Raw genomic sequence first — 14,887 nt, 5'->3', positions numbered from 1 at the left:
GTGTGTCTAATCCACATAGCTGCAGATTTGTTGAAGGGGTAAATAACTGACATGGACAGGCCATGTGAAACATGTAGTCAGTAACCTAAGCTGTTAAATGTGAAAGCACGTTTTAGGAGATTCAAGATGAGCCAAAAACAGACTTTTAATTATATATTAATTCAAAAAGCCATTAATTGTACATTCAAAATGCCAGTTTTTGTTTAATATGCAAAGATGCAGGGAATTTAGGAAGTAAGTAGTGTAATTAGTTTTAAACGTATTACCTACTTATTCAGCAGTTGTATCAGGGGTTAAAAAAATCAGAACAGACCATGTTAGATAACTGCAGAACTACTGTACATCACTGTCATCAAAGTATTTTCCATTCTTTTTAATTCTTGGAAGGATTACCGGATGTGTGTGTGTGTGTGTGTGTGTGTGATTAATACATCTGACGCTGATACATAAAAAATGGAACATGACACAATTTAGTACATTCCATAGCTTTTATAAGATTTTGATTACTTTTCAGGTCACATAATTAGGGAAACAAAACAGGCAATAAATACAGACATAAGAACATCTCTCTATGAATACAATTCAAGTAAAAGCTCTGCCATTACTTCCAATGTAGCACGAACATTTTGTTAAGTTTCCCGATATCCATTTGAATGGAAGAATGCAGATATTTGTGGATTTTTAAGAAAAGAAAAAGATTTTTGTATTGTTTTTATTCTTTATATGTCCCGAATCCAGTCAATTGTCATTTGTTCTGTCATGGATTTTATAAACCATGTAGGATTTTAACTTTAAAGTATTTTGAAAGCAGATATTCTGCAAACCTACACTGTTATGCTATTAGAAGTTGTGTCCTTTGACATGCTCTCTTTGATACAGTAAACCATAATGTTTGGACACTTAGGGAAGCATACTGTATGTTCATAACATCAAAATTATTCAAAGTTCTTGTGGTGAGGAAGCAATAGGAGACTAAAGTGTTGGCACATTTTGAATTACCATGTATATTTATCCAAAGTGATTTATTAGAGCAATTGCAAATGAAGCATCTCTCTCAGTCCTTCGATTGCACTCTGTATACAAAAGTTTTTGTATATTCTTCCATCATCTGCCTCGACAGTAGATGCAATAGCACACGCTCTGTCCAGATGCTGTCCTCCGTATCCACCCTTTTCTTTTCATTCTCTTAGATCTGTTTGATGGTGTTTTTTTTCTCTGAGCTCTGAGATTGTAAGGAGCTGATCTCCCAGCGCCGGAAAGTGCTGCCTCTCATATCATTCTGGCCAGTTGTGAGCTGATAGATCTTTCTGAGCACCGCTCGCCGCAGTAAGATGTAAACCCATGGGTCCAGGATCTGGTTACATGAGGCCAGACGTACTCCCGTCACCATCAGTTTGTTATAGTACATCTCTTCCTCCTTGTCGTCACTTTGGCCATTTGTGACTGACATCAAGCCAAAGATCTGCAACAACAGAATATAGCAGTGCTCATTAGGCTGCGACAGAAGAGTTTGGCCTGGATAAAATTTAAAGATAAGCCATACGATTGTTGTTTGATCGATGTCTGATTTATTATTTAAAGGTTAAATAGCAGTGGATGTACTATTACGCAAATCTTAAAACAGTTTTAGAAATTATTTAAGTATACTCAATACTACTAAACTATTAGCAATTCTAAATATTTTTAACACAAATTTCCCAAGCATACATGGATCCTGTAGATATCTAGTTAGTTACAGGTTTGATAATGAATAAACTAAAAATCCCTTTTCATTTATATTTAAAAAAGACCAGTCATTTTTAAATGCTTTAATTTCAAAACTTCTGAACATACACTGAGTAGGAAAGAGCTTCATCTTAATGTTCACATCAACCAGAAATAAGTAAAAAAAAAAAAAGCTCAGTGATCGTGGCATGGGTGTTGGGGCCAGACAGGCTGTTTTGAATATTTCAGAAATTGCTGATCTCCTGGGATTTTCGCACAACAGTCTCCAGAGTTTACCGAGAACGGTGTGAAAACAAAAAACAACTGTGAATGGAAATGCCTCATTGATTATAAATGACAGAAGAGAATGGTTTAAGCCGACAGGAAGGCCACAGTAACTCAAATAACTAGCCGCAGTGAGTGTGGGATCGGTCTGTACAGTGGACTCAGATTTACAGGAACTAAATATCTGAAGATTGGAAAATGGCATCTGGGGTTTTTCAGGCTTCATCTCTCTAGCTTTGGTGAGTTTATACCAAGTATAGCCTCAGATTTCTGTTCCTGGCTGACAGGAGTGGAACTCTGTTGTTTTCCCTGCATGACTGGCTGATTGGATAATTGAATGAATGCACAAGTGTTCTTAATAGAGTGGGTTGCGAGTGTATATAGCATTAAGATGGAAAAAAATATTTTGTTCCAATCATGATTGTGAAAATACCCAAAAAAACTCAAGTGGCCAAAGGTTTTTAGATGACTGGCAATCACATCCATATGTGCGTGTTGAACATCCCATTCCAGATTCTGATCTTCTGAGAAAGGCTTTCCACTAGATTTTGGTGTGTGGATGTAGGGTTGTGTCCATTTAACCACAAGGGCATTAATGAGGATGGGTAAGACATTTTCAGGGTGATAGTATCTGTGAACAAGTGTTCATGTATTCATTGATCGAGACTTCAAAGCACTTTTGTACATCGCTCTGGATAAGTACATTTAAATGCAAATGTAATGTAATTAGGATGGGGACACAGTGAGTAAATAATCCAGTTCATCCCACTCAGTGTCTTTATGGAGCTTGTTTTGTGCACAGGAGCATTGTCATGCTGGAGCAGGTTTGAGCCTCTTAGTTCCAGTGAAGGGAAAAAAATAAAGCTACACAATACAGAACCCGTCTAAACAATTGTGTTAGTAGCTTTGTGGCAAACATTTGGGAAATAACCAATATGGATGTGATGGTCAGGCTTCCACAAAATCTTTGGCCATATAGTGTAATTGGATCACAACATGAGGATTCATTTACAACCTGAATTCCAGAAATGTATTTAAATTTGAATAAACTGAAAACTAAAAGACTTTCAAATCACATGAACCAATATTTTATTCTCAATAGAACACAGGTACCTTAGATGTTTAAACAGAGAAATTTTACACTTTTATCCACTAAATGAGCCAAAGATCTTTATTGGATGCCTGTGGTCTTTGGGCCCTCAGACGATACTGTATCACTCATCGGCATGATTGTGTCAATGACATTACTTCCACCTCCTCTGTCGGTAAACACAATCCGCCGTGCCATCTGCAGATGCCAACTAAAGCTCTATCATGCAAAAAGGTATCTGAACATGGTCCAGAAGCGCCGTCGTGTCCTGTGGGTCAAGGCTCATTTTAAATGGAAAAGTGTTCTATGGTCAGACGAGTCCAAATTTAACATTTTTGTTGGAAATCACAGACGCTGTGTCTTCCGAGCTAAAGAGGAGGGAGACCTTCCGTGTTATCAGTGTTCAGTTCAAAAGCCAGCATCTCTGATGGTATGGAATGATATAAGTGCATATGGTCTGGGCAGCTTGCAGCAGGACAATGCAAAACCACATACTGCAGCTATTACAACAGCATGGCTTCGGCGTAGATGACTCCGGCTGCTGAATTTGCTGCCTGCAGTCCAGGTCTTTCAGCTATAGAGAACATTTGGCACATCATAAAACGAAAAATATGTCAAAGACGACCACAAACTATTCAGCAGCTGGAAACCTATATCGGGCAAGAATGGGACCAAAACTCCAGAAACTCTCAACCTTTAAACTGTTTTGAAAAGAAGAGAAGATGGTACACCATGTAAACATGCCCCTGTCCAAGCTATTTTGAGACCTGTAGCAGGCATCAAATTTGAAATGAGCTCATTTAGTGGATAAAAGTGTAAAATCTCTCAATTTAAACATTTACGTTATCTATTCTGTGTTCTACTGTGAATAAAAATATTGGCTCATGTGATTTGAAAATCTTTTAGATTTCATTTTATTCAAATTTAAAAAAAACGTCCCAACATTTCCAGAATTCAGGCTGTAAGCCTCAAGCAGTTAAACAAAACCCTCATACTAAATTATCATTCACAAGAAATGCGAGGAAAGGGCTAACTAGGTCTTAAAAACAAACACATTTGCGGGAAAAGAACCCTTATGAGTCAGTATTTCCTGACCTGCACATTTTAGTATTTTCACTGCTCAAGCACAGACATTTTAAATGAAAGAAAGTCTTGTTAGCTAGCTGAGATCAGGGAGGTGTGTTGGAAGCAGAAAAAAAGAAAACAAAATGTACAGTGTAGCTGAACAGGATTTAGTAAACACTCTCCCAAGGGCCACTTTTCAATTCAAAATAGACTTGGCAACAACAGACTGAAATAATATATTAGTCATAGCTGCAAAGTTAGTCTCTGATTTGTCCATGATTATAAATATTGTATTCCACTCAGGAGAACATCTATTGCAGTACAGCCCCAAGCAAAAGACACAGGTGTCTTATTAGTGGTAAATCCTTCAAATCCGAGTCACATGCATTCCACCATAGTGTGTTGTAATCAGTAACTAGAAATAGATATTCATGCATTCATCTTCAGTAATTGCTTTACACAGACACACAGACACACACACACACACACACACACACACACACATATTAGCATTGCCAATCTGGATATCTTCCCTGTGCCACAGTGCTGCCTGGAAGTAGATATTTATTATCATAATAATATCAGACTCATATGTGTATGGTTTCAAAGGTTTATTTAAAATTTTCAGTTTTACACTCCAATTTTAAATAGGATAACCAAATTTCCAGAAATGTATATATATATATATATATATATATATATATATATATATATATATATATATCAAGGCGGCTGTTTATATTTAACATATTTAAGTTTCAAGTTCCATCGGTTCAGTAACCTTGGTTTGAGTAATGCCAAGTAAACCTCCTGTTATTTCACACCATCTGTTTACTAGAACCTATTTTTACAATTTGGAGCGCTGAGTTATATTGAAGACATTACATTCTGAAATAGTTCTCAATTTAAGCATCTACTGCAATGTTTACTGTACGTGGCAAACCAATTTCAATTTTAACGACTTTAAATCTCAGATTTTGTGTATAAACAGATTAAATTGGAATTTTTCACATTGGATATGGGCCAAATTCCAATGAGGTTCTAAATCTGGATCATGTCAGATATCTGATCAATTGACTCACATCTAAATTTCCTATTAATTCTGAATTTATTATCATTGTTATGCTACTTTTTTGGCTTGGCCAAAATTCATCATTTGGTGCTCATGTAGCTATGAATCATATGGGGCAGTCAGTGGAATCCAGACGAAATCAACTGCATTATTATTATTTCAGGGAGACACAAATATTTAAAAAAAAAAAAAAAAGGTGTCAGGTGTGTATAGAAATCTATCATGGCAGAGAAAGCTATCATGGCAGAGCAAGAGTACAGTTTGTCCTGGCTTCAAGTCAAAATACAAAGATGATAATAAAGATAATAATTGCACTGCAAACAACAGAATCACGTGTTCTTTCTACAATGATATAATGAGGGGTAATGATGTAAACAAAGGAATCTGTTATAGGTCAGGTTTTGAGCAAATATAAATGCAGTCTATGTTCTCTGTATTTTGTTTAGAACAGTTGTCCTGCAGAAATGCAGATGTCTTATGTGCATTTTGAATGAAATGACTTTTTTCTGGTTTTAAGTATAAGCATGGTCATACAGTATAAATGCAAATATTTAACAATACACTGTAGACTGCTGAGAATATAGATTACATATGTCAAGATCTACTCAGACTTACCAGTAGGGGGAACCAGCAAATACAGGAAGTGATCATGATTCCCAGGAGCTGTGCCACCATCTCTATGTCATGCGAGTTTGCAGTCCTGCGGTGGCATTTTCTTCTGCGCAAGCGTGCTCGCACCAGGGTGATGCCACTAATCGTGTTGCACACAAAGGACATGGCCAAGGAGCCCAATCCAAGTGCTGAGAATAACAGCAGGAAGGCTAAATCTGTGTCCTTTGTTTTCCCTAATACCCTTATAAAACACCAGGTACCTGGGTGCTGATAGGTGTACTCTCCCAGCCTCACAGCAGGCAGCAAGGCCACAGAAAGTGCTGCCAGCCAGATTAGCACCAAGGCTATCTTGGTGCGAGTCCCTGAGACAAGACGAGCATGAAGAAGTGGCTGTGTGACACCCAGGCATCGCTCTGCTGCCATGGCGCTGCCCAGAAAAAGTGGACACAGGCCGAAGAAGACCATACTGCCACCTAGGAACTGGCAGGTGGCATCTGAATGAGTGGGAGAACTTGTCCATACACTGTTCGAGTAGAGGTGTAGTACCACAGCACCAGGGATGATATGACCAGCCAAGTCTGTGGCCACCAGTGAGCTGGCGAAGAGAAGAAAGGTAGCCTTGGAGTGTCTGCGCAGACGTGCATATGCCTTAGCCAAAATGAAAAGTGCTATGATATTGGACAGGACACCTAAGGTCATGGAAAGGCCAGGGACAGCAGGGCTTTTGGCCGATCTGCTTGTTATGTTGTCCTTTTGACCCACGGCTGCCACTTCCACCACATTCTGGGTCTGATTGGAGAAGGGTGTTATGGTGCTGGGCCCCGAGAAGTTGAAATGATGCAGGGATAACATCTCCACAATGAGAGACTCCAGATGAATTTCACGGAAAAACACAGCTAGAGAGCAATAAGAAAGGAAGAAGATCAACACACTGTCCAACAACTATTCTTTGATATTAGTTGCTTTATTAATATTAGTTAATAAGATATATAACTTTTTAATACAAGGTATATAGTCATACATTTATTAATAAAAATATCAGTTATGCTGTGCTTTAAAATGTATGTGCAGGTTTAAATAAAAATAGCCAACCAAGGTACTGCAATGTCGTGAACAACTTCTATATATTGTGTGCACAGTGTATTACTAAGTAGGAAACAACTACAAACCCGAAATCATTTGAATACTTGAACACATTTATGAATGATCATGTATGTCTACAAGTCAATTTATTTTCCTTAATGATTCATTTTCTCCTGACCCAAGTATATTAAATGTACTTAATAAATCTAGATGAATAAGACATGCTTAAAATGATTAATAAAGCATTAAACGTAAAAGTTATTCTTGGAAGTGACCTTTTTTGCTGATATTTTCACACATCAATGATATCAAGGGCTACAATTTAAGTAAACACGTTCCAATGGGCTAAAGACCTTCTGGCCAAAATATACTTGTCAGAATAGTGTATTGTAATTCACTGAAACACAGCCATTTAAGGCAACTTTAGGGCTCTTGAGAATTATTTCTTAAAAGAAGGTTTCACCAACCCTTATTGGGGTTGAGTGGGTCTTGGGGGAATATTAATGTGTGTGATCTATTTAGGGAAAATCCATATTTATTCCATAAACACTGCACTTTTTGCTTCAAATCAATGGCCCTTAAAACATTCACAATTTTTTCTGTTTAACTTTCTGTGCTGTATGAAATAGCAGAGTTATTTATATACCACTTCATAACATTTTTAATTTAATTCAAAGCCACTTTTTTTTTTTTTTTTTTTTTTTTAAACATGAATATATATTCAGCTTTGCACAAAACTAATTCAGACTCTTTTGTGACTTCCTGTGCATGCATTTGGGCCATCAGTCAAAAATGCAGAACAAGTTTGAACACCTCAGTGTCTTGCAGAGGCGAATATTCCTGGACTCTCTGACATTACATTCACAATAACAGATCTGAATACTCGCTGTGTCTTTGCAAACAGATGTCTGCATTGTTACAGCTTTATTACTAGTAGGTAGAAGAGTGCACTTAAGCAGTAAACCAACATGAACATCTCCTACAATGAGTGCATGCAAGAAAGTCCAATACACTAATTAAATCAGAGTAATCATGTTTTTATTTGTCCTAGATATAGTGAATTTACTAAAACCTACCATTTGAGGTTATCCCAAAAAACATGAACTCCTTCCTTTTAAAAAAAAAAAACAAAAAACAAAAAAACAAACCCAACAATAATAATAATTCAATGTCCAATTTCCTTTATTCCATTATATAAAGTCCAGCTTCTGGAAAAAACGGCGTTCAGAAACAAACGAAACATTTTCCTCTGTATATTGATCCTCATTTTCTTTAACAACACGAGTGGCTTCTCCGGAGGGCTCGTGCTCCTGCCGTGCGCGCGCTCCACAACAAGCTGCGGCTTCAGGAGATTCGGCGCTTTTATAGTGAGCGCGTCAGAATCACACACAGTGCAGTTTTATATAACAGTACTGTGTTACACGGTGTACACGACCGAATAACGAGAAATACAGTGTTTATGTAGATAAACTGTAATATCTGTTTTGCTATTTCTCCGCCTTGTTTATTGGAACTGAGCGAATTAATCAACGTGTACAAACCGGTAGTAAATAGTATCCTATATATCGTCATACTGTAATAAAGATAGATAGATAGATAGATAGATAGATAGATAGATAGATAGATAGATAGATGCTCTATATATTTCTAGGGTTGAGGTTGTGTTGAGTTACGATTGGGGTTAGGATTAGATTTGAGATTATTTGGGGCTAGGATTAAATTTGAGATTACTTGGGATGAGAATTAGATTTGATATTATTTGGGATTAGGATTTGATTTGAGATTATATAAGGCTAGGATTAGATTTGAGATTATTTGGGATTAGGATTAGATTTGAGATTATTTGGGGTTAGAATTAGATTTGAGATTATTTGGGGTTTGAATTAGATTTGAGATTAATTGGGGTTAGGATTAGATTTTAGATTATTTGAGGTTAGAATTAGATTTGAGATTATTTGTGGTTAGAATTGGATTTGAGATTAATTGGGGTTAGGATTAGATTTAAGATTATTTGGCTTTAGGATTTGATTTGAGGTTATTTGGGGTTAAAATTAGATTTGAGATTATTTGGGGCTAGGATTCAATTTGGGATTATTTGGGGTTAGGATTAGGATTAGGATTAGAGCTGGGGTTAGGGTAAGGGTTGGGGTAGGGGTCACTGAAACCAACACTTGGCATGGGCTTGCCTAGTGTCACACCAGGATAGGGTATATACAGTATATAACCTCAACTCTAAGAGGATATGGTCTCTATACATTGATATGCAAAAAAAACTCATATGAGGAAATTGGAATCTTGAAGTTTATTTTATATGCTCATTATGCTCTATTTTTGTTATTCAGTTTAATTGTTCACTTGAATCAAACAGGATTTAATAAGTTGAATGGATTTATGCAGCTATCCAATCATGTGGCAAAAACACAATGTATAACATTTAATAAAGCTTATAAAAGCTTTATTAAATGTTCACATCAGACAAAAGAATGAGGAGAAACATCATCTTAGTGACTTAATGACTTGAATATCTCCTGGGATTTTCACACACAACAGTCTCTAGAGGTGGTGCAAAATAAAAACAAAAAACATCCCGTTCTGTGGGCGGAAATGACCCCCTGATGAGACAGATCAAAGGAAAATAGTGTATTCCTTTATAACCCTGGTGAGCAGATATGTATCTCAGAAGACACAGCCAGAAGAGAAGAAGACAACATCTGGTTCCATTCCCTTCAGTCAAGAACTGGAATCTGAGGCTTCAGTGGACACTGTTTACCAAAAATGGACAGGTGAAGATCAGAAGAAAAATAGAGAACTTTTTTCAAGCGTTTGTTTCTTGACAGGCATTTGCATTATTTTCATTTTATTCAATGCACTGCTGTGTCATTATTGGCTGAATGGATGATTCCAGAAATGAGCAGAGGTGCTGGTGTTCCTGTTAATGTATGTACACATTTAAACATTTGACCACACTGAAAAATATAAATGGTTGGATAATGCTTGTAAAGGAAATCTGTTTTGAGAAAGCCTTGGCTGCAAAAGATTCAGAACCCCTGTTTGACTATGGTCGTGTACCTCCATGAATGCTCTGATATATAAACTTTTGGGAATTATTGTGGTAGAAGTGAATTGGGTCGATTGCACTTAAATAAATCTTTGTAAAAAACAACAGAAAAAAAATCAGTTAATATTCTCTCACAGCACAGAAGTGTCTGGTCCAGATGTGTACCAACAGCTGGATGTTTTTTCCCACTAGTCCCATGGTAACTTATCTATAAGGCTAAACTGGAAACAAATGTGTTGTAAAAGGGGAGGATAATTCTGTCCGTGTAATTCCTCTGCTTTTTTAACATGGTGGATCAGTCACATAGCGAATAAAGCAAACTAGATCTGCCTTATATCTAGTTTCAGTAATTTTATTAAGGATGGGGAGTTGGAGGTTATTAAATTGTAGTCATAAATTGCAATCTTTACTACATTTCCTTTGATTTGGCAGAGATATATTTATTTAATTGTAATTTTGAGCTAAAACCAAATGATCATTAATCACATCCACTCAATGGATTGCAGAACTAGGTTCTATTTTAATCTTTTCTTAAATGCTTATTCCAGACATGATATTATATAAACTTCAAATTATATAAGTTTAATAAATAAGCCATAAAATTATATAAACTTAATTCTTCTCTTTAACTTCAATTGTCCTGACAAGTTTTTGATATTGAACTTAAGTTTAGAAGTTTCCAAAAATAAAAACTTAATCCCGTGTTTCGAATACTTGTGAGTTGAAGCAAGGCTTATCTTCATCTTCAGCTGACTCACTTTTTTTAAGCCAGCACGTGAACCTTCACTTCTAAGTTTATCCCTCTGTAAATGTTTTACAGTGTATTCGTATTTGCTATCCTATAAACCTTTTATTTAGCTAGCTATTTTATTTAACAGCAGGTTAATTACCTTTATATATTGTAAAACACCATTATAGATGACATAGTTTGTGTTCCTTAAATGTCACAAAATTTCTTAACTTGAATTTTTATTACTACATGACCCTAAGGTGAAAAAAATCATTCTGCTGGTAAATTTGCTAAGATTAATTCAGATACAATGTAATTCAATATCTAAGAGTCACAGGGGGAATATTACATCAGAAATATTAAAAAACAAAGCTGAAGATTCATCATAAATCATAATCAAATCTTGGATGTTACCATAGTTGCACCAATAAGAGATGTTTGTTAATATTTTAATATATATATATATATACACAGAATATATCCAGCAATGAATAATGATTTACAAGGTAATGCAATAAGTCTTTTTTTTTTGTTTTTAGTGATAATTTAAGTTTCTCAGGAAGTGGTAGGACTTTAGCTGGACTTTTGTTTGTAGACAACCAGGGACGTTCATTCCACCACCTAGATGCCAGAACAGAGAAGAATCTACCTTCCTTGTACCTCGAGGAAGCAGTCCAGCAGCACTGGCGGATCGAAGAGACTGTGGTGCAGTGCAGGGCATGATAAGTGCATTAAGGTATGTGGGTGCTGGCCTGTTTTTGGCTTTAGAGACAAGCATCAGTGCTTTTAGATCTGACAGTTACAGGAAACAAGTGGAGGAATCGTAGCAATGGGGTCATGTGAGAGAACTTAAGAAGGTTAAAAGTTATACATCTGCATTCTGGATTAGTTACAGTGGTTAAACGGTGCTAAGAAGCAGACGTCCGACCTGCTTGCCATGGATGTTAGTTGTATATTAACAGAACATCGCAAACATTCACAAGGAAATTATGTGTCCAAAGTATGTTACAATATATAAATATGATATAATATCAAAAGTGCATTAGGAGAAAATGAGATATTGTGTACAATCATGTTTGTAATATATTGCGAGTTATACAATTGTATCTCTCCTATTATAAACACATCATTCATGCTGACTTTTCCAAATGCATCATTCTCTCTTGGGTGGCATAGTGGTACAGCAAGTAGACTCATGGCTCTTGAGCTCAGGTTAATTTCTGTATGGACTTTTGCATGTTGTTTGTCTGTTCTTGTGGATTTTGTTTTCCTCCCACTAAAAACATGCCAGTAGATTGGCTGACTAGGTGCAAATGAATGTGTGAATGTATGCATTCATGGAGCCCTGCGATGGACTGGTGTCCCACCCAGGCTATATTCTTGCTTCAGAAAGTACTCCTAGGATAGGTTCTGGATCCAACCAAGCAGTTTCTGAATATGAATGAACAAGTCAATACTTTTGCTTCCTTCTCTTTACTGCATGTAGCTGGTTGAGAGCTAGGGTCCAGTAGCTCACTTTGATTTCCCTTTTTTGTAAGTGTTTCTGCACAGGAAAATGACTCAATGACAGCAGCAACCTTTTAGTAAAAAAAGACAAACGAAAAGCTGCCAAGGCATAATTTCCATGTGAATGATCTCCCAAAAGAACAAGGGAAGAACATAGACTTCATGTGTGCATGCAATGAGGAAATTTGATGGCCAGCACTAGAAAGAAGTATCCATGTACTTGTACAAGGCAGTTAATCCCTAGAACCTACCAGAAGACTGGGGATTGAGTAAAACCTGGAGGTGTGCTAAAATCAACAGCTTCTAAGTGAGTTGTGGTGACAGGGTAAAAAGAGAGAATGGGGGCTTTTGTGGGATTTAGTCCTGACTCCTGAAACAGCCTTGCTCAAAAAACTCCAGATGTCATGTATGTTCAAGAAGCATGAAAATTTCTGTTTGCACAGCTTGAGACACAGAACTGTATATTCCAAATCAGAAACCATGGAAATAAAAAGTAATACCCCACCTTCTTAGTTTAAAATGTTCTAACCCAGATAAATCCTCCAGTCTTTTTTTAAATCATGATTTTGTTAAATCATCAACCAAACATCAACCCTCTACTGATGCAAACACACAAATGCTTTCAGGTTATACCTACATTGCGAAATCTCCTTAAGCCAAATCATACATGGAAGAAACCACTGCTTCCAGATGTCTCTGTTTTGGCTCAGACAGCATGCTACCATTTAACATACATACAAACAGCACAGTGTGGTGTTCATATATGTGTTTTAGACACAGAGAAAAAGAGAGAGAGAGAGAGAGAGAGAGAGAGAGAGAGAGAGAGAGAGAGAGAGTCAGCTTTTAAAGTTCTGCACTATTCATATAATAACTTCTGCAGCTTCTGTGTCTAGATTCTCAGCTCAATAAGAAAATAGAGAATAAAAATGGCAGCCTTCCTCCAAAAATATGTAAGTTTAGTACCTCTGAGGACATTGGACCTCAATCCATATCTTATATAATATAATTTTCCTATTGAGAAATAACCTCAGTCATCTGGCACTCGACACCCAGATTTACTCCAACCCCATGTCTTTGTCTCAAACTGTGACCTCAATTTTTTTTTCTGAACCAGAGTCTTCTGTTCCGTAATTGTTTCCCTGGGACGCATTTTGGAGTCCATACCCGTGAGCCGCCTGAGTCGTACCAAATTCTGTTTTGACAATGCAAGGAACACAAGCACAAATCAAACACAAACAAGTTATTCATGAAGCTGGCCTCCCTAGTCCACTCTTTAGTTTGAACAGCTGAATTCAGCTTGTAAAAAAATCCAAAACATATTCGTTTTAGGATTTTTTTGGTCATGTGAATGTACTGAGGGTTTTATATACTTCCTTGGGGATGTATTTGGAAAATACAAGTTTTTTACAAGTTTTTGCAAATAAGTGAGTGAAACGTCATGCAGTTTTATAGTTGTTAATGACAGTCAGAATGACCTGTTATCGTATTATCAAATTACTCCAACCTGATATATGGGTGGTCATGCTCATTGGCACAAATGCCCTGAGCAGCTATGAGAACATTACAAAAAGGTTCTTTCCCTCAGCAAGAAATCCAGTAGTCTTTGCAAACAAAACCACAAATATTGCATTACTTCAACATCATTTTAAATATTTTTAAATCTCTTTCTGGGCTCCTTCTATTTTCTTGCATACAGATGCAGGAGTGAGCTCTTGGCTGCGGATGCATACATGAAATTCATATTAATATAAGAATGTTCCAGCATTTGTCACTGGTACAGTATATCTAATGAAAACAGCGCTGAAAATTGCAGATTAGTACAAATACTGTAAGGTAGAAATACAAATATTAAAGTAAGTGATCGAGCAATAGGGGAAACAACCAGGAATGGTACCAATAAGATCAAGATTGCATGAGTTAAGAATGAGAAAATGCCTTTAAGACAGGTTTAAGACAGGTGTATTTAATCTAATCTGCACTAGATCTGCATCCACACTGGCTTTTTCTGTATAAGACTATACACACCTTGTGTAGAGCAAACAGGGATAGACAGGTATGCAGGGGAGAACAACGGTAGTCTCGGAATCATGGTACCTGAGAAACCTGAGAGGCAAATATTTTAACAGGAAGACTCAGAGCTCTAACAAGACATGAGGCACTGAGGCACCTGCCGTTCTGAGTTAAAGAACTCACTATTGCCACATAGATCAGTGAAAAGGCTGAGAGGTTGACAACATGGCCTTCAAGGGACCACATTGACTTAGTGCTGGAGACTGAGAGCTTGAAGATTGTTAAGATGCGAAATAAGCAACAAGTTGAAACAACCAGAAAAAAGAATCCCGATATACTGTAGCTTCAACGCTCAACGTTTATTTTAGAAACAGAAACTTTCTATATTGCAGATATGAGAGCAGCCTCCAAAGTAATGCTTATGTGGTTGTTTTCACGTTTTTTTTTAGCTTTGCAGTTGAGCTCTTACATTTCATTTTTGAAACAGATTGATGAAATGTTCTGGTGAGTTGCCAAATCACTGTGGAAAAAACAAACATATCAGTTGTGTGTATCTTAAAGAAAGGGGAAAAAAATATTGTTGACATTGTTCTTCTTTGAGGTGCTTTGACAGGACTACGCAACTTCCAGCAACTGTCTGCTTTGTCACAATAGCAGGCCAGTGTCTAACAG

At 36.8% G+C, this 14,887-nt stretch overlaps 1 protein-coding gene across 1 annotated transcript; it reads right to left on the bottom strand.

The window, feature by feature from the left end:
- Nucleotides 1–469: 469 nt before the first annotated feature.
- ptger1b (prostaglandin E receptor 1b (subtype EP1)) lies at nt 470–8,230 on the bottom strand. The gene is made up of 3 exons (XM_060892976.1): nt 7,988–8,230; nt 5,832–6,724; nt 470–1,462 (listed from the first exon to the last, which is right to left on the bottom strand). Exons 1-3 carry the CDS (start codon nt 8,010–8,012, stop codon nt 1,187–1,189), a joined length of 1,194 nt encoding a protein of 397 aa, XP_060748959.1. The 5' UTR covers nt 8,013–8,230; the 3' UTR covers nt 470–1,186.
- Nucleotides 8,231–14,887: the final 6,657 nt, after the last annotated feature.

This window comes from Tachysurus vachellii, chromosome 18 (assembly GCF_030014155.1).
Source record: "Tachysurus vachellii isolate PV-2020 chromosome 18, HZAU_Pvac_v1, whole genome shotgun sequence".
NCBI classification, from domain to species: domain Eukaryota; kingdom Metazoa; phylum Chordata; class Actinopteri; order Siluriformes; family Bagridae; genus Tachysurus; species Tachysurus vachellii.
The sequence above is the reverse complement of the archived record's forward strand: the minus strand, read 5'-3'. Positions and strand labels throughout refer to the sequence as shown.